This window comes from Dama dama, chromosome 19 (genome assembly GCF_033118175.1).
Source record: "Dama dama isolate Ldn47 chromosome 19, ASM3311817v1, whole genome shotgun sequence".
Lineage (NCBI taxonomy): Eukaryota > Metazoa > Chordata > Mammalia > Artiodactyla > Cervidae > Dama > Dama dama.
The window spans coordinates 15,136,674-15,163,540 of NC_083699.1; the positions used below are offsets into that span (position 1 = coordinate 15,136,674).

The following is a 26,867-nucleotide window of genomic DNA, read 5'->3' on the forward strand; positions in this document are numbered from 1 at the left end:
TATATCACAATTTATCCATTCATCTGTTGTGGAAACAACCTAGATGTCCATTTTCTTGACTATATAAGCTTAGCTATATAGCTTAGTGAAGAATACCTCAATAAACACAGGAGATCTTGATTTCACTTCTCGTGGATAAACACCTAGAAGAAGGATTACTGTATCATTGGATAGTTCTGATTTTAAGTTTATGAAGAACGTCTGCATTGTCTTCCGTAGTGGCTGTACTGTTTTATGTTTGCCTTAGTAGTAGTGTACAAGGGTTCCAGGGTCTCCATATTCTCACTAGTATGTCTTTTTTTTCTTTGATGTTAGCCATCCTGAAAGCAGTGAAGTGTAAACTCATTGTGGTTTTGATTTGCATTTCCTTGATAACTAGCAACATGGAGCTTTTTTCATAGATCTGTGCCATTTGTATATCTTTTTTGGAGAAATGTCTTAGTCCTTTCTCATTTCTTATGGGCTTACCAGGTTTTTTTTTCTTTTTTTTTGCTGATGAGTCATAGGAATTCCTGATAGATTCTGGAGATTAACCGCTTTTCAGATACATGGTTCGCAAATATTTTTTCCCATTCTGTAGGTTGCCATTTTACTGGGGTGATTGTTTCTTTTGCTGTGTGTGAGCTTTTTTACTGTGATGTAGCCTCAGTTGTTTATTTTTATTTTTGTGTCATCCATGAAATCATTTCTAAGACTGATGTCATGAAGCTTTTTCCATATTTTCTTCTAGAAGTTCTACAGTTTCAGGTCCTAGTTTGAGTCTTTTTAATCTGTTTTGAGTTGATTTTTGTTAATGATGTAAGACAAGAGTTCAGTTCATTCTTTTGCATGTGGATATCCAGTTTTCCCAATGCCATTTGTTGAAGGTATTATCATTTTCCTACTGTGTATTCTTGGCACATTTGTTCATGATCAGTTGACTATGTATGTGTGGATTGATTCTGTAGACTTGCCTTTTTGTCTATTCCACACTGTTTGGATGACTGTAACTTTTTAATATGTTTTGAAATTAGGATATGTGGTGCCTACTTGTAATAATGTCTTCTGAATCATGAAAGTTTTAAAATTTAATCTTTGTATGTGAATATTTTATGAATATTCTATCAACTTTTTGAAAATAATAGGTATTCTTTCTTGGACCACATTCTGTAATCTCAGTTAAATCAACCTTGATAGTTGGTTTTTCAAGTTCTGTGTATCCTTTCTATTTTGGGTCAGTTTGGGCTTCCATGGTAGCTCAGATGGCAAAGATTCCACCTGCAGTGTGGGAGACCTGGGTTCGATCTCTGGGTTGGGTGATCCCTTGGAGGAGGGCTTGGCAACCCACTCCAGTATTCTTGCCTGGAGAGTCTCCATGGACAGAGGAGTCTGGTGGGCTACAGTCCATGGGGTTGCAAAGAGTTGGACACGACTGAGTGATTTGGTACCGCACATTTCATTTTTTGACCATTTTGGTTTTGTTAGTCTTATACTGGTCTCCCTCAGTGATTACATGTGTTAACATTTGTCAGTTTTTTCTTTTTAGTAGTTTATGATTTCTATATCTCAACACTATGCTATTACATGCATTTCTCTTGTTTTCGTGGTGGATTCTTCCATTCATTACATAAAATACCTTTTTTTGTTCTGTTTAATATTTTTCTCTTCCCTTTTGACCTTGAATTTTGTCTGAAGTTTAAGTTATGAATCTTGTTTTGTTTTGTTTGCATTTGATTAATCTATCCTTTTATCAAACAAGTCTTAAGTGATATGGCATTCCTAGTGTACTATGGTGAGAAAATTATAATTTAGTTATTTAATATGCATTTAATTATTTGTGATATAGTCATATTAGTAGAAGAAAATCTTTGCAGTATTACTTTAATATGACTTTTTTCTTTAAAAGATGGTCTGGATTTCTATTATTCCTCAAAACAACATGCTCAGAAGATGGTAGAATTTCTTCAGTGTACCGTCCCCACTAGGTATGTTCTGAAACCTACATGTGATTAAATCCAGGCAACAGGGAATGAACGTAGATCACATCCATTCTTCAGGCTTAGGCAACTTACCTTAAAATATGTAAAACTATAGTAGGATTACTTACACAATTAGTAAGCATTTGTTGGATTAGCTACTTTTAACAGAAGTATTAGCCAAAGAGCATTAAGAATCTTTGGGGAGCTAGACTCAGTCTGTGATAGTAAGCACTGTAGTCCTGAACCACTGATTCAATGTATTTAAATAAGAAAAAAGCAGAACAGGGTTAAAAAAAACTTTGGGGAGAAACTTTATGGAGGCATAAGGGCTTAAGCTCCTAAAATGGGAAATTTTCAAAAGTAGAGTTTGTACTGAAGGGTGAGATTAGTGTGAACAATGACTTGGAGTGGACATTAGTGTAGCTTTTAATGGACTATATATGTAGACTTGCTTGGTCTAAGCCATGGGCATGTTTTGGAGGTTTTCAGTAGATAAGCTTGAGAACAGATAGAGTGCAATCAGACTGGTGAAAGTTTATAAATGAAGTGCATGAACTGAGACTTCACCATAACAGGCATCAGGAACCTGTTTCAGACCTTGGACAGTGATGATTTAATGAAAATTTATATTCCCAAGATTAGACAAATAAAAACCTATGCCTTTTTATAATGGTTAACTTTTTCTCTTAATAGATACAAAGCCTCACAGAGACTGATCTCTCAGGATATCCATAGTAATACGTACAATTACAAAAGCACTTTTTCTGTGGAAATTGTTCCAATATGCAAGGTACTTTTTCTCATTTAATTAATCCATGTCCTTAATTGGTTTATATGTAATTATTAGCTCCTGATTTCCTTCTGGGATTGGTTAAACATTTAGAATAACTTCTTAATGATTTCTGACACATTTTAGTCACGTTAAAAAGATTTAAGAGTAATCATGCTTAAAATTATAAATTTTTGGTGTACTAATTAAAAGGCCTCATTGCAGTTTTTAAGGCATATATTCCTTAAACTTTGCAGTCCTAGTGGACACATGCTAGTTCTATGAAACTTTGAATATAGGAAATTACTTATCAGGGAGCCACTTTGTAGAATGTGTGCAAACTGGATTTTGGCATGATAAAATTAAAGAATATTATGGAAGGAGAGCTTTGAATTATTTTTGTGATTTTAAAAATTTCTGAATAATACTTAAGATATAGATTATCATTTTCTTAATGACCATCCATTATTTTATATAGATATAAAGTTGAATTAGAAAGGAAATATTTTTCTCCTCATAAGAACTTAGGATTTACTCTCTACAACTTTCATACGTAACATACAGGTGTGTTAATTGTATTTATCATGTTGTACATTATATCCTTCATAGTCATGGATCTTATAACTGGAAGTTTGTGCCTTTTGACTATGGTAATCCAATTCCTCTTTCCCCTTGCCCCCACCCCCACTCCTTCTGGTAGTTGCAAATCTGATCTCTTTTTCTAAAGACAAAAATTGTCATTTCATTAATTGTACTAAGGTAAAACTCTGCTTCAAAAAATATAGATGAATTAAAATTCAACAAATAGTTATTGGGGATCTGTTGTATAGAAGACTGTATTAAGGACTGTGTCCTAGATGTCTCTGCTACATAGGAACTTGCATGTCCATGTTTAAATCACTAATGATATAAGTGCTATAATTTGTTGTGAGCATTCTCCATACAGGTACTTTCTGAGTACCTAAGGATGTTTCACCTGTTTAGTCTCATGACAACTGGAGTAAATCATACCATCATTCTGAAGATGAGTAAGAAGCCTGGGGAGGTTGGATAATTTGCCCAAAGTTAACAACAGAAGGAAGCCAGGATTTGTACCTAGGTCTGTGATTCTGTGGTTTAGTACAGAACCATGAAATGATGGCTCAAACAGAGTCAGCAAATTTTTTTTATGTAAACAGCCAGATAGTAAATAGCTGCAGCTTTTAGGTTGTATAGTTTGTTTTGCAACTACTCAGTTGTGCTGTAGTTGCACAAAATTGGCCATAGATAATAGGTAAATGAAGGGCTGATGCTGTGTCCCAGCAAAACTTTATTTACAAATATTTGCCTCAGGGTCTTACTTTGCAGACCCCCAGTTTAAATAAAACAGTGAATCGAGGTGAGGACGTATTTAGGCCTTGTGTATTAAGTGCTTTCAGTGATTCACATAGGAATCTGAATGAATACACAGTGTGAAGAAGTTTTCCCATTAATCTTTGGAGAATCTTAGTAAGTTTCAGGGGAAAAAAAATGGACTGAGCTAGGTGCCAGTAAGGATGTACAGAATGTCCTTGCAGTGAGGGAACCTATGATTGTCAATAGATACAGTTTAAAATATAATCCAGATCCCTTTTATATTTTAATAACAGCTTAAAAACAGATAGCCACATCGGTGTTAGTATGTCCTGGTGCACACATAGGCATATGTGCTCTTGAAGGGGCATTAGATCTTTGATTACACATTGGTCCATGCAGACAAGGAGGAACATAACGGCTCCTCTGAAATTTTTATGGAGAGTAAATGAAGTCACACTATATTAATGCAGAGTAATAAGCAAGCATTCACACTTCAATAAAATTGAAATGAACTAAATAGCTTGGTGACTAGAATCTTTAAATTACTTTTTACAGCCATTTTATTAAGACAGTTATCTCCATCTTAAGAGGGTATAGCTTATTTTCTGTTTATGCATGGTCTGATTCTCTTAAGCCATTTATTGATACATAGAATTAAAAATGACATTTTGGTTTGATCAAATGCACTTTGATCAGGTTTACACTGATGAGTGTTTATCAAAGACTTCTACTTAAAATTTGCTTCCCACTAAATGTTAGTTCTTATTCCTAGGATAATGTTGTCTGTCTGTCTCCAAAACTGGCACAAAGCCTGGGAAACATGAACCAGATTTGTGTGTGTATTCGAGTAACGAGTGTCATCCACCTCATAGATCCAAATACCCTACAAGGTAAGTTTTAGAAACTGCCTTGACACTTCTATTTAAAAAGCAGTGATAAATTGTTAATGTTAATTTTATCAAGTATTCTCAGTAATATTGTTTTTTTTTTGTTTGTTTGTTTTTTGTTTTTGGTGCTGGAACCCGGGAAGTGATATTGTTTTAAAAAATTAGTTAAAATCAATACTGTACAGTGTTTAAAACACTGAAATTTTTTAATACTTTTGGTAAGTTGCCCTTGTATTTTTTTTTTTGAAGAAAAATTTCCTTGCATTTTTAAGTTTTTATTAGTCTTATCCCATTTATTTTTACTGAACTGGACTTATTTACCTCTTTTATTTTTTATGACTAATTATTTAAGTTCATTGTCAAATTTTAGTGTAGAGCACATGTTTTAAAGTTTGGAGCATTCGACCTAAAAGAAAACCCTATATTGATAGGTGTCTCTCAGTACTTGGTTGCATCTCCTTGATCTTTTTCATATGTTTACTGTAATACAAGTTTTCTGTTATAAAACATTGAATTTATTTTGATATTTTCTAGAAAGTCATTTATTATCCTTATCAATTAGAATTCATCAGTCAAAATTCTGTGTGCAGTATTGGGATGAACATCTGTCAGGTAGAAATTTATTACCCATAGACTAAACACCTAAGATGGCTGATAATGTGTCAAATAAAATGCCAACACATGAAACAGCTATACAGCTGATTGGATCTGATCTTATTTTAAAGGTACTTGTTCATTGTTCAGTTCAGTTCAGTTGCTCAGTCGCGTCCGACTTTGCGACCCCATGAATCGCAGCACGCCAGGCCTCCCTGTCCATCACCAACTCCTGGAGTCCACCCAAACCCATGGTCCATTGAGTCAGTGATGCCATCCAGCCATTTCATCCTCTGTCGTCCCCTTCTCCTCCTGCCCTCAATCTTTCCCAGTATCAGGGTCTTTTCCAGTGAGTCAACTCTTCGCATGAGGTTGCCGAAGTACTGGAGTTTCAGCTTCAGCATCAGTCCTTCCAGTGAACACCCAGGACTGATCTCCTTTAGGATGGACTGGTTGGATGTCCTTGCAGTCCAAGGGACTCTCAAGAGTCTTCTCCAACACCACAGTTCAAAAGCATCAATTTTTTGGCGCTCGTATTTTTGACACCTGGTATTTCTCTGACTCGCTGGGAAACCTGGGGTTGATGGATAGGAGTAAACGATGTCCTCTGCAGTGTGAGTTGCCACTCTGGTTTCTGTTGACCTGATGCTCCACAGTCACTGTATCGACTTCTTCCTCGTTAACACATTTGATGGCTTTTGAAATACTTCAGTTCTTTTCTTCTTTAATGTTCTGTGTTTCCTCTTAGTTGCAGATATTGATGGGAACACCTTCTGGAGTCACCCTTTCAGTAGTTTATGCCATCCCAAACAGCTAGAGGAGTTTATTGTTATGGAATGCAGCATAGTCCGAGATATAAAACGCAATGCAGGTGCTGGAATGATATCAAAAAAGGTAAGTTCCATCCTGTTCATTAGTCCCCCTCTCTCACTCTTTTTTTTTTTTTTAATTTGTTAGTAATTCCAAAATGTTCCAAATAAGCTGACACCACATTGAGGTAAAAATGCGTTTTGTGTTTGTATGCCATCTGCTTTTAACACGTGGCCATTGTGGTGAGAACTATCAGACATACTGTCTGGTAGGTTATTTCTTTCTCTTTAATCTTAAAATGTTATTATGAAAAAGTATTTTTACTTTTCATATAGAAGGAGCAAATGAGAAACTTAACCCTCTTTCACTTTTTAAAAAATTTCAGACATTTTGAATTAAATATATATATATTATCACTAAATACTGAATATTTCAATATGCATCTATAAAACCTAGAAACATTTGCTACATAATCAAAGTATTATCATACATATCAACTAGATAGCTTGCCAAATTTCTTCATTTTTCCCAAAGTGTCTTTTATGGTTTGTTCAAACCAGTATGTAATTGGGGACTGACTGTACATTAAATTTGAATATTGTACCTCTTAAATATTAATAATAGTACCCACTCTTTTTTTCTAATTTATTTTTTTTTTATGATACCAACTTTCTAAGGCAACTAGGGCATTTATTTTGTGGATTTATATTCTCATTTCCTCATGACGTTATTTAACTTGCTTTGTAGTCTCTTATATTTCCTTTAAAAGTGGATCTGAAGTCTCATTTAAATTTAGGTTAATTTCTTTTTTGGTCAGAACATTTCAGAGGTGATACATGTACCTTATTGTGATATATCAAGAGACAAGTAATGTTTGATTGTTTGATAGCCCAATACCTCCGTTGAAATTTTTGAATTTTTTTCCCTTTGTTCCTGCCTTCTCCCTCCTCCTTCCTTCCCTCGCTGCCTCCCTCCCTTCTACTCAGATTGCCTCAAATGTAGCCAGTAGCAGCCTCTTGAGAATAGTTTCTGTCCTTTAAAAAAGTTTTTTTTTTTTAAATAACTTTTACTTTTTTGTGGGGGTGGGTGGGAGAGGGGCTCCCCTGGTACCTCAAATGATAAAGGACCCACCTGCAATGCAGGAGACCAGGGTTCAATCCCTGGGTCTAGATTGCCTGGAGAAAGATTTTTTTTTAGAACAGTTTTAGGTTCATACCAAAATTAAGAGGAGGTAAAAAATTTCCTGTATACCCCTTGCCTCCACACATTGGTAGCCTCCTCCATCGTCATTGCCTTTCTCCCACCAAAAGAGTGGTACATTTGTTACAATTTATGAATAGATTGATGGACATACAATTTATGTCCACATTGATGTGTTATAATCACACAAAATGATTACATATTTGACATTACTATTCACTCTTAGTATTGTACTGTCTATGAGTTTGGACAGATGTATTAATATAATGACATGTATCCATCATTATAGTATCATGCAGGATATTTCATTCCCCTTAGAACCTACTGTGCTCTGACTATGCATTTTTCTACTCCCTCCTAACCCCTGGCAGTCACTGTTTTTTTGTTTTTTTTTTAATACTGTCTCTATAGTTTTGCCTTTTCCAGAATGTCATATGGTCTTCTCCTATTGTACCTGTATAGTCTTTTTATATTGGCTTCTTTCACTTAGTAATGTGTGTTTAAGGTTCCTCCATGTCTTGGCTTAATAGCTTTTTTTTGGTAATGCAAAGTATTGTCTTGATATCCCAGTTTACTCACTTACCTACTGAAGGACATATTGGTTGCTTCCAAGTTTCGGCAGTTATGACTAAGTTACTGTAAACATTCCTTTGCATGTTTTTGTGTGGACATGAGTTTTCAGCTTCTTTTGGTAAATACCAAGAAGCATATTTAATTCTGTAAGAAACCACTGAAGTGCCTTCCAAAGTGATGGTATCATTTTGCACTCCCACTAGCAGTGTATGAGAGTTCCTGTTACTCCACATCTTCACCAACATTTGGTGGTGTCAGGATTTTGGATTTATCCATGTTTAGGATTTGGACCATCCTAATAGGCATATGATAGTATCTCATTGTCAATTTATATTTCCCTGATAACGCATGATGAGGAGTATTTGCTCATGCTTATCTGCTATCTGTATGTCTTCTTTTGTGAGTTGTCTGTTAAGGTCTTGGGCCCATTTTTTAAATCAGATTGTTTTTTTCTTATTTTTGAGTTTTAAGAGTTATTTATGTATTTTGGATGATGTCCTTTGTCAGATGTGTTTTCTGGAAATATTTTCTCCCAGTATAATTTATCTTCGTATTCTCTTGACATTGTCTTTCATAGAGCAGAAGTTTCTAATTTAATGAAGTCCAGTTTATCAACTGTTCTGTCATAGATCATGCCTTTGTTTTACTTACAAAGTCATTGCCAAACCCAAGGTCAGCTATATTTTTTCTTTTGTTATCTTCTAGGAGTTTTATAGTTGTATGTTTTCCACTTAGGTCTGTGATCCATTTTGAGTTAGTTTTTGTGGAAGTTGTAAGTATAATGTTAGTTGTAATTTTTAAATAGATACTCCTTATCAAGTGAAGGAAGTTTCCCCTCTATTTCTAGTTTACTGAGCGTTTTTATCATGAATGAGTGTTGGATTTTGTCAAATGCTTTTTATCTATTGATATCATTGTGTGATTTTTTTTTGTTTGTTTTTAGCCTGTTGTTAATGACTGATGGGCTCCATTAACTTTATTTTCAAATGTTAAACTAGCCTTGCATACATGTGTTAAATTCCACTTGGTAATGGTGTACAGTTCTTCTATATTTTGTTGAGGAGTTTTATATCTATGTTCATGAGAGATTGGTCTGTAGTTTACTTTCCTTGTAATGTCTTCGTCTGGTATTGATTTTAGGGTAATGTTGGGCTTGTCAATGAGTTAGGAAGTGTTCCCTGTGCTTCTACCATCTGGAGAAGATTCTAGAGGAATGGTGTATCTCCCTTAAATGCTTGCTAGAATTCACCAGTGAATCCATCAGGGCCTGATGCTTTCTGTTTTGAAAGATTATTAATTATTGACTCAGTTTCTTAATAGCTGTAGGTATATTCTTATATCCTTTGACATGACTTTCTTTACTAGTCTTTGAAAGCATCCTTACGTTTTGGGATAACACCACAACATTTAGGTGTTCTAAAATCACATTGTGTAGTTCTTACCCCAATATCTGAAATCAGGTATTTCTTCAAGCATGTCAGTCCGATTTCTTCTACTATGAAAGTAGTATTTAAGAGCAAACACTTATCATTTAAACACCACCACTTCCTCTCCAACATATATAAAGCTAGATATTATGTTTTTTTTTGTTTTCAGGAAATACATAGTTAGAATTTAGTGTTTCCCTGGTAGTTTGCTTTTATTTCTTTCCCCACCCAGTTTTCCCCTAAATCCAGGACCTGTCTGTTAACTTTGGTTTTTTCCTCTATCTTTACCTCTTCTTTTTACCTCTTTGAGATTCTTTAATTCTGTCTATAATTCTTAGTGTTTTGCTCTGAATCCCGTTTTACCTGGGTTTGTTTTTGTTAGTAAAAGGTATTGGCATGGCTATACTTAATTCAGCCAGGAAATTTAAAATGTCATTTACAATTGCTTGTAAAATTTTGTGTTGGAAAGGGCCTTTAGTGGTTTTTTGCTTAAAAAGTTCAAACTTGAGATGATGTTTCCATGATAGTTTTTTTAAACAGTTATGCCTCAAAATAGTAGACATTCAGAAAATTAATTTGATGAAGATTTGGGTGCTGTTTTGGCAGTGGTACTGCTGGGATTGTTAGATTATTTTCTCTGAACTCTGGTGTTTTTAACCTTATGTGTAAAACAAGGTGTTACTTAAGATATTTGCTGTATTTAAATGAAGATTCCCCTGCTTTTTTAGTAGGTTGCTTCCCAGGTGTGCGGTGGTAAAGAATCTCCCTGCCAATGCAGGAGATGGAGGGTTGGGAAAATTCTGTGGAGAAGGAAATGGCACCCCACTCCAGTATTCTTGCCTCGAGATCCCATGGACAGTGGAGCCTGGAGGGCTACGGTCTATGGGATCGCAGAGAGTTGTACGCGATTGAGCACATGCACGGACGCACGTGATTTATTCTTTTTGCTCAGTGTTTGTTGGGTGATCTCCCTGTGAATACATTTCTTTTGAAAGTTCTACATATGTGTCTGTTTTTAGGTGACAATGTTAATGTTTTCTAGAAGCCTTGAATAAAATCTTAACAAAAATATTTATTTTATGATTACTTATGAGTTTTTCTCTACTCACAGTTCAGTAATTGGTTAATTTTGACAGTGTTTCAGAGTTTTGGAAAGTCAAACACTTCTAATTTAAAATGAAAATCAGAAACCAAAATCAACATTGTATTTAACTTTTCTATGAGATGCTTTGTAAGTTATGCCTAGATTATTGAAGAGTTCATTTTCTTCCCTGTTAAGCATACCCTCGGGGAAGTCTGGGTACAGAAAACATCTGAAATGAATACAGATAAACAGTATTTTTGTCGCACTCATTTGGGACATCTTCTAAATCCTGGAGACCTGGTGTTGGGGTTTGTATTATTTTATATTATTTTAAACTGCCCACTAGCATTGCAGATTTTCTCTGGGAGCCAGCAGAGCTATCTAAAATAAAGTTGTTTATCCTAAAAAGAATTTAAGAATTCTTAGGAGCCATATGGCTCACTTTATTATTGATAAATAAATTACTGATTGGACAGAAGTTTATAATTATTCCATTTTGGCCATTATCTTAGAGTCATTTGTTACAAGATTTTGAGTAATTGATCCTTGAAGTTGTATGATAAGATTATGTGTATAGTTTTTTGGGGAGCAAGTGGTTTTTTGGGAGAGCAAGTGGTTTTTTCTTAGGCATATGCTGTTGTTAAAATAAATTTCACTTTTAAAATATGGCAGCTATATATGTAAGGGGTCTTTATGGGCATAGGATAGCCCATTCTGATGCAGAACTTAATAAGCTTGCCTTAAACATTACTTTTGCTCTTGGGGTTTCAGTTCATTTTACTGGAGAATAAAGGATGTTTTGTTTTTGTTGTTTATAAATAAAATGGAGCCATCTAACTGAATCCTTACATTAGACTGACAGATATCTGTTTTGTTCTTTTACAAGAGTATGGTAAGGTGGGCAATAGTGGATGACTTGTGAAACTCAGAGATAGAATGCATTATTATCTTTACTATGATCTGTAGAAGCCTATTCACCGCACAACTTCTGAAGTGGGAAAGCATATTGAATGCTTGATCTTAGGAGGAACTGTTAGGTGATCATTTATAAAACAACATGGAAAGAGTAAGTGTGTCATTAATTGTTTGCATTTCAGGTTTGATTTGGTCAACTGTAACTTAAATGATGAGTATGTCAACAAAATGAAATCAGATAGAGTCCCAGATGTGGTAAGGCTTTAGATTTTTCCCCCTTTTCTTGTGTTGATGAGGATTAATGTAACTGTTACGGGGAAGATGCACGAAATCACACTTTTTGAAAGTAATAAACTTAGAGGTTTCTTTTGAAATTGTAGTTAAGTTATAATAGCAAAATCTTTATGTAAGATAATTATTCTTTGATAATCTCAAAATCCAAGATTTATTGAGTTTTTTGTTTTCTCTTACCAAATTTTCATTGTTTCAAATTGCTTGATAGTATCTATAGAGCAAAAATAAATTTACAGCTAAAAATGATGACCTTTATTCTGTTCATTCTTTTAGGCTCAATTTATTTCATGCCTTTTTTCTTCATTTTTTGGCGGCAGCTCATATAGATCTTATTAGTTCCCTGACCGGCGATCGAGCCCGTGCTTCCTACAGGGGAAGCGTGGAGTGTTAACCACTGCCAGGAAAGTCCCTCATGTATTGTTAAGAAGGCATTTAAAGTTAACACCATCATTCAGGTTTGAATATAATTATTAGTTGAAAATAATCTTCACAGCATTAAGTCTTAGAGAAAGGATGTTACTTCCAGGAAAAAAAAACATTGTTAAATTTTAACATGAGTTTATAAGAATCAGGAGCAACAGTGAATGTGAAATGTGAAAGGCTATCTCCTGCTTGCTTAACTTAATATTTTAAAATAAATCTTGATCTCTTTAGCTGTGGGCAGAAAGCAAGTCATGGCATAAGAAGGACTCCCCTCATCACCCAGTTGTGCTTTTATTAATTAATAAATTAGGAAATAGAAGCATGGTTTAGGTGTAAGTCTAAATAGGTATTTCTCAGAGAGGTCATAAAGAGAAGATTAAAATAGTCTTATAAGATTTTGTGAAATTATTTTATCTCCACTTTATGAAATTGTTCCAGGGTATATAGTTGTGAATATATATATGTAGTCTATAAGTATTTATTAGTAGGGATATGAGGGAGACAAATTGTCTTCCTTTGATAATGTTTCAGAATGACTTACCTGGATGGTAGCGGAAAACTGAACTTCGATGTAACAGAAGGGAAAAACCACCAGAAACATGAAATTTTTAGTATAAAAAAGTCTCGGTCACTGGAAAATTTCAGTAAATTTAGCAGTTACACTCATGAGGCTAAATGCATTCTCATAAAATATTAAGTACATTAATAAAAACGTTGAAAGTTCTGACACTGCTTCTTGGTCTGTACTCCTTTTCTTTGAGGTATAACCACTATCATCAGTTGGCGGTCTTTCTGACAGTCCCATAATCTTTCATTTAAAAAATTTTATTGGCTTCTGAGGTCCTGTTACTTAGTTCTCATTTTTTGTAATTTTGCAAATATTTCTGTAGGTATTAATCAAGAAGAGCTATGACCGTACCAAACGTCAGCGTCGTAGGAACTGGAAACTGAAAGAGCTTGCAAGAGATAAAGAAAACATGGACACAGATGATGAAAGGTCCCCCTTCGTTTATACTTTTTATGTTGTCTCAAAGGAAATCCTTTTGATAAATCTTTATGGTTTTTATATCATCAGGAAATAGTTAGCACACGGTTGCTTCTTGCACTCAATATTAATTTTGTTTTCTTATCAATATGTTGTTTGGATCAGGATGAGCAGATATAATGACCTTTACCATAGATCTAGTTATTTTTTCCTAATTTGCGACCTGACAATTGCGGTGTTGTTCTAGATGATTCATTTCAAAATATAATGAGTTCTTGTGGGTCCAGAGTATAATCCACAAGGTATAATGATAACCTTGTGGATATCACAGAGAGCAAATGAGTACTTAATGACTTAGTATAAAAGAAAACAGCTCTTTGATACCAAATATGCTGTTTTCAGTTTAAGGAGAAATGAAGATGCTGTGTTCTAGAAAAATTTATTGGATGATTGGAAGAGTGGCCTTAAGGATGACATTAATAATAATGATATTTACGAAAATGAAAAGTTTAAATGAAGTTGTGTCTTGAAATGTGAGTGGGAGATAGCAGTATTTCTAAAAAAATAGTTTCAGTGTAGTTTAAAATAAGTACGTATGTATAAATATATTAAATAGATACTATAAGTACATATTTGACTGTTTCATCTATAGTCTTAAAAATGTTTGTATTTCAACTTGGCTATACATTTTTGGGGGGAGAGGGTAAAGTATGAAGGGGTCTTCTCATTGTCTTATATTTAATGTCCCCTTATATTCAAGTGTGGCTTCCCAGATAGTTTAGTTGGTAAAGAATCCATATGCAATACAGAAGACCCTGGTCGATTCCTGGGTCAGGAAGATCTTCTAGAAGGGATAGGCTACCCACTCTAGTATTCTTGGGCTTCCCTTGTGGCTTAGCTGGTAAAGAATCTACCTGCAATGTGGGAGACCTGGGTTCGATCCCTGGGTCAGGTAGATTACCTGCAGAAGAGAACGGCTACCCACTCCAGTATTCTTGGCCTGGAGAATTTCATGGCCTGTATAGTGATTGGGGTCACAAAGAGTCAGACACGACTGAGCGACTTTCACTTATATTCAGGTGTGTATTGTTTTTTATTAATCAGGTAATTTTGAAGGAAAATATTTTTCAAAAACCTGTCAGTATTTATTTAACATCCATATTTGACCTTCAGTTGTTATTATTAAAGATTTTAATACTTGGAACACACTTACCTTGTAATGCTGAAAATGAAGAAGACATTAACGTCACACTTTTTGGTAAAGGAGAGATACTTAAATGTTTTTTTATCCTTCTGTAGGCAATACCAAGATTTCCTTGAAGATCTTGAAGAAGATGAAGCAATTAGAAAAAATGTGAACATTTATAGAGGTTGGTGAATAAGGAGTATTTAAGTTGTATCTTCTGTAAATAAATAATTACTGCAGTATGAGTATCTCGATATCTTAAACTTCAATTCCATAAACGACTTTTATTATATGTTCTAAAACTACTCTAAACATTTATCCATCTTCCCCTAAAAGAAAATCCCAAACTTTCACAACAGTAAAATATTGTTTACTTTGCTACATTTATGTAATTTGCATCCTAGCATGATCCCTCAGTATGCTGACCCCTATAGAAATGGGTAGTTGTTCATACATTTATGCAAGTTCAGTCATTCAATGTATATTTAAATGCCTGCTCTGGATGTGATATAAGTGCTACAGATACAATATGGTTAAATAGTAATGATGGGGAGGGCAGGTGTTTGCATATTTCCATATTTGTATTTATTTGAAATTCTCTTTATATTTTGTCTTAGATTCAGCCATTCCTGTGGAAAGTGACACAGACGATGAAGGAGCACCTCGAATTAGTCTGGCTGAGATGCTTGAAGACCTTCACATTTCTCAAGATGCTACTGGTGGCGAAGGTGAATCGATGATGACATGAGATCATGTTGTATATGGTTTCCACATCTGTAGGGTCAGGATGTTGGACAAAATACTTTTACTTTCTGTTCTGTCTATGCCTTCACAGTGAGAGAAGAGAAATTTAGTTTTAAACCTGAATAAATGTAACTATTTCAGTTGCTCACTTGAAGAACTGAAAACAGTTGATGGCTTTGAAGTTTTAGATAAAAAATTATGGAGAATGGAATTATTACTGAAATTTAGGCCATTTACAAATAGAAGTTTATTGGCTTGCCTTTTTTATGAGACATTAGTATTTTCACATACTGTATAGCTGTGGGTTTAAAAGCTTGCAAGTTGTGATTCCTTGGAGGTTACCTAAACCTTCAAACACTAAACACGCTTTTACATTCTTTTTATATTGATTGCTTTAGTGGAAGAGCATATGAAAAGTCTGAACTTGTAGGGTACTTTAACCTACTTTAGATCATTTTTATATCCTTGGGATAGGAAAATTGGGGGTTCAGTTTATAATTGGACATTCAGTAGGAAGGTTACCTTTTTTAATTTGTAATATTTACATCTTCAAAAGCTGCTAAGCTGGGGATAATCTTACTTTTTGTTGCAGAAGAAGGTATATTTAAAATACTTACAAGTTATATAGCAAACAGAGTGTTGAAAGGTTAAAAAATAATTTATTCCTTAATTGTTTTGGTCTGTGCCAGCAGCTTAGTGTTGTAGCTGCTTATGTTATAAAAATGTCTTCCTGTCTCTACAAGGATTTTGCTTTTAAAATTTTGGTTTACAAATTGAGAAGGAATTCTGTCTTTATAAGTTTGTTTCATTGAACACATCACCATCAAAAAGGATGTTAGAATCCAGCATATGGATGATGAAATAATATAAGTGATCTTGCTTTATAAAACCATGAATCAGATTTAAATAGGAAACACCTTTCATATCCTTGAAGGCAAGGCATTGGTTTGGTTTTTAAAGTGTTCCGAAAATGAAGTTTTAAGATCCTATTTCCATAAGCAAGATAACTAAGCATGCCAGAACTGAGAGCCAACTCATAAATTCTATATATATCACTAAATAAGGAAGTTGAGTAAGTGCTTAATGGAACACTTTCCTATTTAAGATTTGACTCCTTAGTCCTAAAGTTATGAATAAAGCCTTGTTCTTTCTAAAGTGACTTCTTTTCTGTCTGCATATTTAAAGTTTTTACCTGTGGTCTGTCTTTATCTCTTCTATGTCAAGACTTTAAAAAGCATGAAAATAAAAACAATCTCCCCCTTTTTTGTGTCCTTGAAGTGATTATGTTTGTGTCATATTTAAGTTTCTTGCAGTTTTCTGAGATAGAATTAGTGTTTCTTGCTTGTTTTGATGTCATGTCTTTATGAGTAATGAAATCTGTTGGTTGAAAGAAGGCTGTGACAAGATGACAGAATACAGCTGAAAGAAAAGCTGTTAGCCAAGAGTGTGCACAGTTATACTGCCTTGCTAAATCTGCCATTTTAGAGGATAGTTCCCAGGCTTATGGGTCCCAAAATGCTCTTGTTGATGTCCCAGAGTTGATACGATTTCGGAAATGCTGGTATTAATCAGAACCACAGAAACCTGATTTATAACCCAGTTTATAAATAGGAATAATTTCTAAGTCAATGTGATTTTTTTATAGCCAGATCTGCATGTCAAGCCACTATTTTATAGGCAGAAGGCCCTTGATGAGCAGGGAAGCAGTCGAGTGGAGAGTTGCTTCAGTAGTTAAGAGGCTTGGCAGCATCAGGCTAGTTCCTTGCCACAGTAGAACCCAGAATTCAGGTTTTGTGCTGGGACACCGTTCTCTGATCAGTTTTGAGTAAGTATCAAGAGCTTTCCCATGACTCTTAATTTATTAAATGTGTTCATGGTGATTCTTACCTTTAGATAACTTGATCTGTTATTTTTAGCCTGAAGGATGTTTATTTTAAAAAATAATTGAATTTTGACATAATTTCAGACAAAAGTTGCAGAATAGTACAAAGAATTCCTGGAAACCCTTCACTCAGATTTGCCAAATGTAAACACAACCTTATTTTTTTTCTTTGTCTTTTAAATTATGTTTTTTTTCCTGAACCATTTATGAGTAACGCCCTAAATACTTGTTTTTTTCCCTCTCCAAAGCAAGAAATTTTCTTACATAATCACAGTGCAGTAATCAAAATCAGAGAATTAACATTGCCACAATATTGTTACCTAATCAGTGGACTACACTGAAATTTTGTCTTTTATCCCATCTGTAATAAAGTCCTTAATCTAAGATTGTGTTGTGTAGAGTTCTCTTACTGGACTTCTTTGATCTGAACCTGCTCCTGAGTTTTTTTAAAGGTGTAATTGGCATTTTTGAGGAGTCTAAACCACTTTTTGTAGAATGGCCTCAGTTTAGCCTTGTCTGATATTTCCTCAAAATTATGTTAAGCCCTTTTAGCAGGATTACCCTAGATGTAGTGGTAAATTCTCATTGCATTGCATCAGAAAATGTATGCTGTTGATTAGTCCAGGTGTTTTCAGACCTTGGGTTATTTTAAGTTGGTTTTCTATTTGAAGGGATTAAAAGACTTGATCCTTTGCAGTTGTTATTTTAACTTGATTGTTCTTTTTAAATTCATTTATAAATGGTGAAGCATATGCTTTGATTTACAGTTCTTTGAATTTTAACATGTATAGATCCTTATAATTGCTACAACAATTAAAAAAAATCCTGTCATCCTCCCCAACTCCCCTGAATTCCCTTTGCTACCTCTTTGTTTTCAAACTGTTCACCTATACTTCACCCCTGCCAACTTCCAGTCTGTTTTTTAACCTTCAGCTCAGTTCAGTTCAGTTGCTCAGTCGCATCCGACTCTTTGCGACCTCATGAATCACAGCACGCCAGGCCTCCCTGTCCATCACCAACTCTCGGAGTTTATTCAAACTCATGTCCATCGAGTCAGTGATGCCATCCAGCCATCTCATTCTCTGTTGTCCCCTTCTCCTCCTGCCCCCAATCCCTCCCACCATCAGGGTCTTTTCAAATGAGTCAGCTCTTCACATGAGGTGGCCAAAGTATTGGAGTTTCAGTTTCAGCATCAGTCCTTCCAATGAACACCCAGGACTGATCTCCTTCAGGATGGACGGGTTGGATCTACTTGCAGTCCAAGGGACTCTCAGGAGTCTTCTCCAACACCACAGTTCAAAAGCATCAATTCTTCAGCTCTCAGCTTTCTTCACAGTCCAACTCTCACATCCATACATGACCACTGGAAAAACCATAGCCTTGACTAGACGACCTTTGTTGCCAAAGTAATGTCTCTGCTTTTAAATATGCTATCCAGGTTGGTCATCACTTTCCTTCCAAGGAGTAAGTGTCTTTTAATTTCATGGCTGCAGTCACCATCTGCAGTGATTTTGGAGCCCAGAAAAATAAAGTCTGACACTGTTTCTACTGTTTCCCCATCTATTTGCCATGAAGTGATGGGACCAGATGCCATGATCTTAGTTTTCTGAGTGTTGAGCTTTAAGCCAACTTTTTCACTCTCCTCTTCACTCTCTGCCATAAGGGTGGTGTCATCTGCGTATCTGAGGTTATTGATATTTCTCCCGGAAATCTTGATTCCAGCTTGTGCTTCTTCCAGCCGAGTGTTTCTCATGATGTACTCTGCATATAAGTTAAATAAGCAGGGTGACAATATACAGCCTTGACATGCTCCTTTTCCTATTTGGAACCAGTCTGTTGTTCCATGTCTAGTTCTAACTGTTGCTTCCTGATCTGCATACCGATTTCTCAAGAGGCAGGTCAGGTGGTCTGGTATTCCCATCTCTTTCAGAATTTTCCACAGTTTTTAACCTTAGGGTTTGCTTTTTCCAAAATATGTGATATGAAATCATTATGTATGAAATCAGTATGTAGTCACTTAAGTCTGCTGCTTTTCAAATAGCATGGTGCAGTTGAGATTTGTCTAAGGTGTGGTATATATCAAGAGTTTGTTAGTTTTTCTTTTAAATACTGTTCCATTGTTTGGTTGTACCACAGTTTATCCATTCCCCTGTTGAGACACTATTTGAATTTCCAGGTTTTGATGATTAGGAGTAAAGCTCTTGTGAACATTTGTGTATAGGTTTTCATTTTACTTGGGTAAATAACTAGGGGTCTGACGTTGGATCTTTATAGTAATTGTGTATTTAACTGTTTTCCAGTTGATTTGTGCCTTTTTGAACTTTTCCCACCAGGCTTCCCTGGTGGTTCAGAAGTAAAGAGGTCATCTGCACTGCAGAAGGTGCAGGAGCTGTGGGTTCGATCCCTGGGTTGGGAAGATCCCCTGGCAAAGGGAGCAGCAACCTACTCGAATGTTCTTGCCTGGAGAGTCCCCGTGGACAGAAGGACCTGGTGGGCTGTAGTCTCTGGGGTCACATGGCTGAAGGGACCTGAGCACTCACGCATGCTTTCCCACCAGCAGCGTGTCAGCATCTCAGTTACTGTGTATCCTCACTACCACTTGATGTCATTTTTTTTTTTTAAACCAGCTTGATAGATAGTAGATAGAGTGCTTTGTGGCTTTTTAATTTACATTTTCCTAATGGAGTCGCAGAGTTGGATATGACTGAGCAGGCACACACAGACACACAAAATGGCTTATTATGTTGAGCATCTTTTCATGTGCTTACTAATTATATGTATATCTTCAACTGATAAAATTGCTGTTCAAAACCTTTGCCTACTTAAGAATCAACTTATTTGTTTTCCTTTTGTTGAGTTAATTTTTTCTTTTGATGCTCACGTCCTGTAATTGGCTAGCGGGTGTGCCAGCAGTCTGGCTCCTGTGTCCTTTTCACATGCTCTCCTCTATATATTTGATTTTATTCATGGATGCTGATAATGTAACTCTTTGAGCAGGTTTTGGGTATCCCTTATTCAGGGCCTTTGTGCAGTCCGCTTTTGGCTTGTTTTCATGATAGGGGCAAATTTTCCTAAAAATAGACCAATTTACTTCAAAATAGGCTAGCTTCAGTTGAGTCATCCTAGGAATTAAGGAATTAGGAAATGGTGTCATAAAAAGCACAGATGTAGGCTATTCATTCTCAGTTTTATCAATTCTGTCACATGTTAAACTAGCTTGAGCAGTAAGGTGGTGAGCCTTGACGAAAGCAAGAAATCAGTCTCCCTATCTCTCTGAACTTAAAAGTAGTTTAAGGAGAATAATCAGTTTGATATGTTTTGAAAGAGCTGCCTTATTGCCTGGGAAAGAGGCATGCTGGAGGATTCCTTCTGGTAAAACAAGATCTATAATATTTCAAAGTTATTAGAAGTAGGTTTGACAGTCACTGTGTTTTTCTGTAGCAATGCTGCTTGTACCAGATGGTCACTGATTTATGGTGGTTCAGTGTAGGATTGTTCAACTTTATGATGGTGCGAAAATGATGTGTATTCAGTAGAAACTGTACTTCAAATTTTGATCTTTTCTGGGGCTAGAAATATGCAATGCAATACTCTTGTGATGTTGATCAGCGGCATCGAGCATAGCTGCAAGTCAGCAATGAGGGTAAACAATAAACTTGCGGTCATTCTGTGCCCATTCAACCATTCTGTTTTTCCTTTCAGTATAGTGTTTCATTGTAAATCAACTATACTTCACTTAAAAAATTTTGTAAAAAAATATTTGGGGAAAAGTTACAGTGATTATATAGCATTTACATTGTATTGGGCTTCACTGGTGGTGCACATGGTCAAGAGTCTGCCTGTAATGCCTGAGACCGGGTTTGAGCCCTGGATCAGGAAGATCTGGAGAAGGAAATGGCAACCCACTCCAGTGTTCTTGCCTGGAAAATCCCGTGGAAGGAGGAGCCGGGTGGGCCATAGTTCATGGGGTTGCAAAGAGTTGGACGCGACCGAGCGACCAACACTTTCACTTTACATTGTGTTAGGTATTTTAAATAAATCTAGAAATGATTTGAAGTGTGCCGCATGGTGTGTGCAGTGTGCAAATTTTATGCCTTTTATTATGCAATATGCCCCTGGGGTGTCCTGGAACTAACCCTTTGCAGATTCCCAGAGACAGCTGGACTGTGTCAGTCATTTATTTAGAGCAGCATGTACTCAGGAGAACGCGCTTTATGTTGAGGTTATTAGCTAGTACTACTGCACTTTGCCTTTCGAGTTGTTCTAGCTTGGGCGATTTGTAGCTCTTTCGGTGGTCTTCTTTGACACAACCCCATTGGGCTTGTATATGTGGTTTTTTTCCTTTTCCTCTCCTTTCTCCTCCTCTCCTCTCTCTACTTCCCCTTCCCCCATTCCTTGTCTCCCTCCCCCTTCACATTCCCCTTCTCTGCCCCCATAATTATGGTACTGCAGACTCATTTTGTATATTTACTGCTTTAGAATCAGCCATTTTGCCAGGAAATTCTGGTTCCATTTATTGGAGAATGGTTTTAAAAGTCCGTGTCTAGGTACAAGGTATGCTTGTTGCTACTGGGTGTCATTTCTTTCAGGCCTTGAGTGACTGAAAAAAAATGCTTTTATAGTAACCTATGTATTTGTACATATTTATATCTGTATTAAGCTAAATATGACTTCATATTATCTCCAGCTCTTAATTCTTTACCTCATGGATCCATCTGACTTCCATTGTTTATCTGTAAGCTCCCACTCCAATAGTAAAAAAAAAAAAAAAAAAACCAAAAAAAAAAAAACAACTAAAACTCTGGTCCTCTCACCTGCCATTCATTTATCTAATTATTCAGTTCTGGTATACAATAAATTATTCAATTCTGTGGATATAGGCTTCCCGGGTGGCTTACCCAGTGGTAAAGAATCTGCCTGCCAACACAGGAGATGCAAGAGACTCAAGGTTGGGACTCAAGGGGTTGGGACAATCCCCTGGAGTAGGAAATGGCAACCCACTCCAGCGTCCTTGCCTGGACAATGCCATGGACAGAGGAGCCTGGTGGACTACAGTCCATGGGGTTGCAAAGAGATGGACATGGCTGACTTAGCACACACGCATCTTCAGTGAAGTTTCTGTGTATTGGCAATACAGTTCAAATCTTTTGTCACAGTCTGCATTTAATCCCCTGACTTCCTAAATGATTTTTAAAAATTTTCTTAGATTAAGATTCATTTTGTGCTATCAAATTTTATGGATTTTGATAAATGCCTAATGTCTTCTAGTCACCATTATAATTTGATGCAGAATAGTTTTACTTCTCTAAAAGTCCCCGTACTTCACCTATTCATCCTGAACCCAATACCCTTGGGAGCCACTAATCATTTTACTATCTGTATAGTTTAGCCTTTCCAGAGTGTCATGTAATTGCAATCATATGTAGCCTTTTATATACTGGCTTCTTTAACTTAGCAACATGTCTTTAACGTTACTCTGTCTTTGGTGCCTTGTTAGTGCATGTATTTCATTGTTGAATAATATTCCTTAGTATAGAGGTACCGTACTTTATTCATTCACCTGTCAGAATATCGTGTTTACCAGCTTTTGGTTATTATGAATACATCTGCTATAAACTTTTGTATGCAGATTTTTGTGTTGATAAAGGTTTTCAAGTCAATTGGATGAATACCTAGGAGCAAGGTGGCTGGCTGTTATGGTAACACTGTGTTTAGCTTTGGAAGAGATTACCAAACTGTCTTCCAAAGTGTCATTCTACATTGGCACTAGCAATGTGTGAGAGTTCTTGTTGCTTTGCATCCTTGCTAGCATTTGGTTTTGTTCGCTTTTTGGATTTTAGTTATTCTACTAGGTGCACGGTGGTGTTTCATGGTTGTAATTTGCAATTCCCTGTTGATAAAAGGATGATTAGTGTCTTTTCATATTGCTTATTTGCTATCTGGTGTATCTTCTGTATATATTGAGGTGTCTGTTCAGATCTTTGGTCCATTTTTTAATGGAAGTATGGTTTATTTACAATGTTGTGTTTGCTTCAGGTGTACAACAAAGTGATTCAGTTATATATATATATGTATCTTTTTTTTTCCCCTGTAGGTTGTTACAAAATGTTGAGTATACTTCCTTGTACTGTACAGTAGGTCCTTTTTGGTTATCAGTTTTATTGTGTGTGTTAATCCCAAACACTTAATTTATCCCCTGCCCTCTTTGATAACCGTTAGTTTGTTTTCTATGTCTGTGGGTCTGTTTTGTATATAAGTTCACTTGTATCATTTTTGTTTTGGATTCCACATATAAAGGATATATCATATATTTGTCTTCGGAGGCCCATTATTAAATTGCGTTTTTTTTTTTCCAGTTTTGTTGAGATAAAATTGACATGCAGCATTATATATGTTTAAGGTATGCAGTATAATGATATACGTCATGAAATGATTATCACAATAAGTTTAGTGAACACCATTATTTCATATAGATTCAGAATTAAATGCATGGAAAAAATAATTTTCCTTGTGATGAGAATTCTTAGGATTTACACTCTTTATATATAACATATATATATATAAAACATACAACAGTGTTAATTATATTCTTGAGTTTTAAAAATTCTTTGTGTATTTTGTATAAAATCCTTTATCAGATACATATTTTGAAAATGTTTTTGTCTGTGGCTTGCCTTTAAATATTTATATGAAGATATATATATGAATTATTTGTGATATTTGTATTTACTTATATATAATTATGTAGAGATGAGATCATACTGTCTGTATTTTTCTACCTTCCTTTCTCTTTAACATTAACATTATCTTATAAACCTTTTCTAAACCATTAACAATTTTTAAACATATTTAATAATAAAGCATATTCCACTGGTGGATTACGAAAATAGTCCTAATTCTTTACTCTTCCCTGTGTCCATTCCCTTTATCTTGTAATTCGCAATAAGACCAAATAATTAAGGATTTTCAGGTTGTATGGTCTCTGTTACTACTACACTGCTGTTACAGTATAAGAAATCCGTGGGAAATACATAAATGAAAGGAAGTGTCTATATTCTAATAAAACTTTATTTAAAAAAACAGGTCATGGATCAGATTTTGCCTGTACCCTATAGTTTGTTGACCTCTGATGTAACTTTGAAGTGCCCTTCTACTCTTTGGGTTTGGTGATTAGAATGAGGTTCTGAGTTGCGGGCTCAGGAGGCTTGTGCCTCTGTCTTAACTGTGAAAACATGCCTGGGTGAGTGTCAGAGGAAGCGATCCAGGTGGCACAGACCAGGTTGCCCCTGTTACCCTGTATGAAGCCAGCCAACCTCATACATTGAACAAACCCAGCTAAGATCAGCAGAACTGGTGAGCCAGCCTCAACTAACTTGGCATGTAAGCAATAAGCTTACGTGCCACTTACGGTTTGCTCTTGTTGCCCAGCATTAGACAATTGGTAGATTGATATGCCAACATTTAATTATCCTACCTCTAAAGTTGGTTGTTGCCACATTTCTTTTCTTTATAGCAATCTTCGTTATGCTCATTATTTTCTTAGGAATGAAATTGCTGTCAAAGAGCATATAAGAATCTCGGGACACATTACAAAAAGTCCTTTCCAGAATGATACTGTGTGGTACAATTTTTAGGAGTGTCTCTTAAAATCTTATTGTTCCTAATGATTGACCTGTTTTCTCTTTTCACTTAATATTTTCTGGACTTAAGTAGGTGAGGCGCAGTCCACAGTGGTCTGTGTGTTGAACATCTAGGGCAGTTACCATCTCTCCTTAGGTTTTAGATGCCCCCTAAGTTATCATTACTGTTTTTACATGTATTTGTCCCTCTAACTAGACTTTTCTAATTAGCATTTATTTAAGGCAATGTGAGTGCAATGTATAGTCTTCAGGTAGTTAGTAGTATGATTTGATTGAAGTCAGTATTTTAAAAAAATGGGCATAGTTTTAAGTAATTACGTACAAGTCTGTCCATGAAGTAAATCAAGCAGATCTGAATGGTGTTAGAGAGGCAGTAAATCGGATTTGTAGGGAGAGTTATTTATGTTGGTCAAGACTTCATTTTACTTAAACAAAACCTACATCTAATTCTAAGCTTGATAAATTTTATTTGAGTAGTACTGATTATAATTGGTTAACCACAGAAGTCTGATGTAGTATCATCACAAACTGTTAAGTGCAACACACAGTAAATAGTTTTCTTCCTTCAGGGTACTTTATTGTATATAATAGCACAAATGATATTTGTAATTGGTCATGTGGACAGGGAAGTACAAATGACTTACTCAGAGAAAGTAGCCTTTAATCAAAAGGATAAACTACTGGGCTGTATTCAGGAAGTATTAAGTATGTCTGATGGTTCTTTGTTTATACCTTTAGATCGGAAATAATGTTGAAGCGCAGGCTACTTGACAGAGGCTGAGATAAATCCATGTTCATCTGGATTCTACGGAGTGTCAGCATAAATGAATGCTGCAGAAGTCTCTGCCGAGCGTTATGAGACAGATTCCTGGGGTGGTGACACTATGAATAGCCTGGGACGTGGAATTCTGTGATTCAGAGAGGATCTTAAAAATATCTGTGTTCTGATGGTAGAGCTCTATTTTGGCATTTTGCCTTTTTTTGTTTTTTTAATTGGAGAATAGTTGGTTTACAGTGTTGTGTTAGTGTCAGCTATATGGCAAAGCGGATCAGTTATACATATACTCTTTTTTAGATTCTTTTCCCGTATAGGCCATTACAGAGTGTTGAGTGGAGTTCCCCCTGCTATACAGTAGGTCTTTTAGGTATCTATTTTATGTATAGTAATATGTATATGTCAGTCCCAGTCTCCCAATTTATCCCTCCCCCTCCACCCCCACCTTTCCGCCCTGTAACCATAGATTTGTTTTCTATATCTGTGACTATTTCTGTGACATTTTGCCTTTCATTTTGTAAGAATACATAGATCCTGATCTTCAGCAAATTTGTATATTGCAAAAAGTTTGTTTGGGGTTGTTTCCCCAGTCCCTTACTCTTTGCCTTCCCTAGTCACGTTGGTACCTTTTCTCTCTTTTCATAGGAAATGGTCTGATACTCATAGTAAGGGATGGATAAATAATTACGGAGTAAAGTGTTAGTCCTGGGAGTGTTTTCATTTTTGTTAGGGACCAAAGGCTTAAGCAAAGGCACAGTCAGGTGGAGGAAACATTCTGGGAGATAGCAAGTCCTCTGAGTGTGGTAGATTGAATTGTTGGTTACAATTCTTAATCCCTCTGTAGGTAATAAATAGCATTGTTTCCCCAGTGCTCATGGTGATGGAGTGTATTTCTTTACTCCTTAACTTTGAACTTGACTGTGTGCCTTGCTTTGGCAGTGAGGTGTTAGTGGATATGGTAAGAAGATTAAAATGCCTTTGCTTATTTGCACTTGTGTTCCTGTCTTTCTATCTTCACCACAAAGAAAAATGCCCTTTGTAATCTCTGCCTCCTCAGCTGGACTCAGAATAGAACATCTGAAGCAGTGTCACTCTAAATAACTGTTAATGCCAAGTGTAAGAATAAATGATTATTGTTAAGCCATTGAGTTTTGGAGTGGTTTCTTATGTAGTATTATTGGCAATAGCTAACTGATAGTCTCATCTTTAAAATTCATTTCATTAAGTAGTTGTTAACGGACAGTACTTTCTCTGATGTAGAGACAGGCAGTCTCCCTTCCCCCTCTCATCACATAGGGTTACAGTTAAGATGATGGGGGTATACTCCTGTAGATTCCCTTAAAGCAGCCTGAGTTTTACTGCTACTTTCACTGTTGTGAGCAGATA

The 26,867-nt window shown here is 35.8% G+C and overlaps 1 protein-coding gene across 4 annotated transcripts in view; it reads left to right on the forward strand.

The window, feature by feature from the left end:
* NMD3 (NMD3 ribosome export adaptor) overlaps window positions 1-26,867 on the forward strand; it is a 64,981-nt gene that overhangs the window by 15,059 nt on the left and 23,055 nt on the right. The window contains exons 8-18 of one of the 4 annotated variants that reach the window (XM_061168253.1): window positions 1,886-1,964; window positions 2,652-2,748; window positions 4,835-4,952; window positions 6,292-6,437; window positions 10,833-10,945; window positions 11,735-11,807; window positions 13,160-13,266; window positions 14,554-14,624; window positions 15,058-15,168; window positions 23,423-23,466; window positions 25,445-26,621. In XM_061168253.1, coding sequence (XP_061024236.1) covers window positions 1,886-1,964; window positions 2,652-2,748; window positions 4,835-4,952; window positions 6,292-6,437; window positions 10,833-10,945; window positions 11,735-11,807; window positions 13,160-13,266; window positions 14,554-14,624; window positions 15,058-15,168; window positions 23,423-23,436 — 929 coding nt within the window. In that variant the 3' untranslated portion in view covers window positions 23,437-23,466; window positions 25,445-26,621. Of the gene's footprint in view, window positions 1-1,885; window positions 1,965-2,651; window positions 2,749-4,834; window positions 4,953-6,291; window positions 6,438-10,832; window positions 10,946-11,734; window positions 11,808-13,159; window positions 13,267-14,553; window positions 14,625-15,057; window positions 17,819-23,422; window positions 23,467-25,444; window positions 26,622-26,867 lie in introns of those variants that run through there. The other 3 variants (XM_061168254.1, XM_061168255.1, XM_061168252.1) reach the window with 3 other exon arrangements.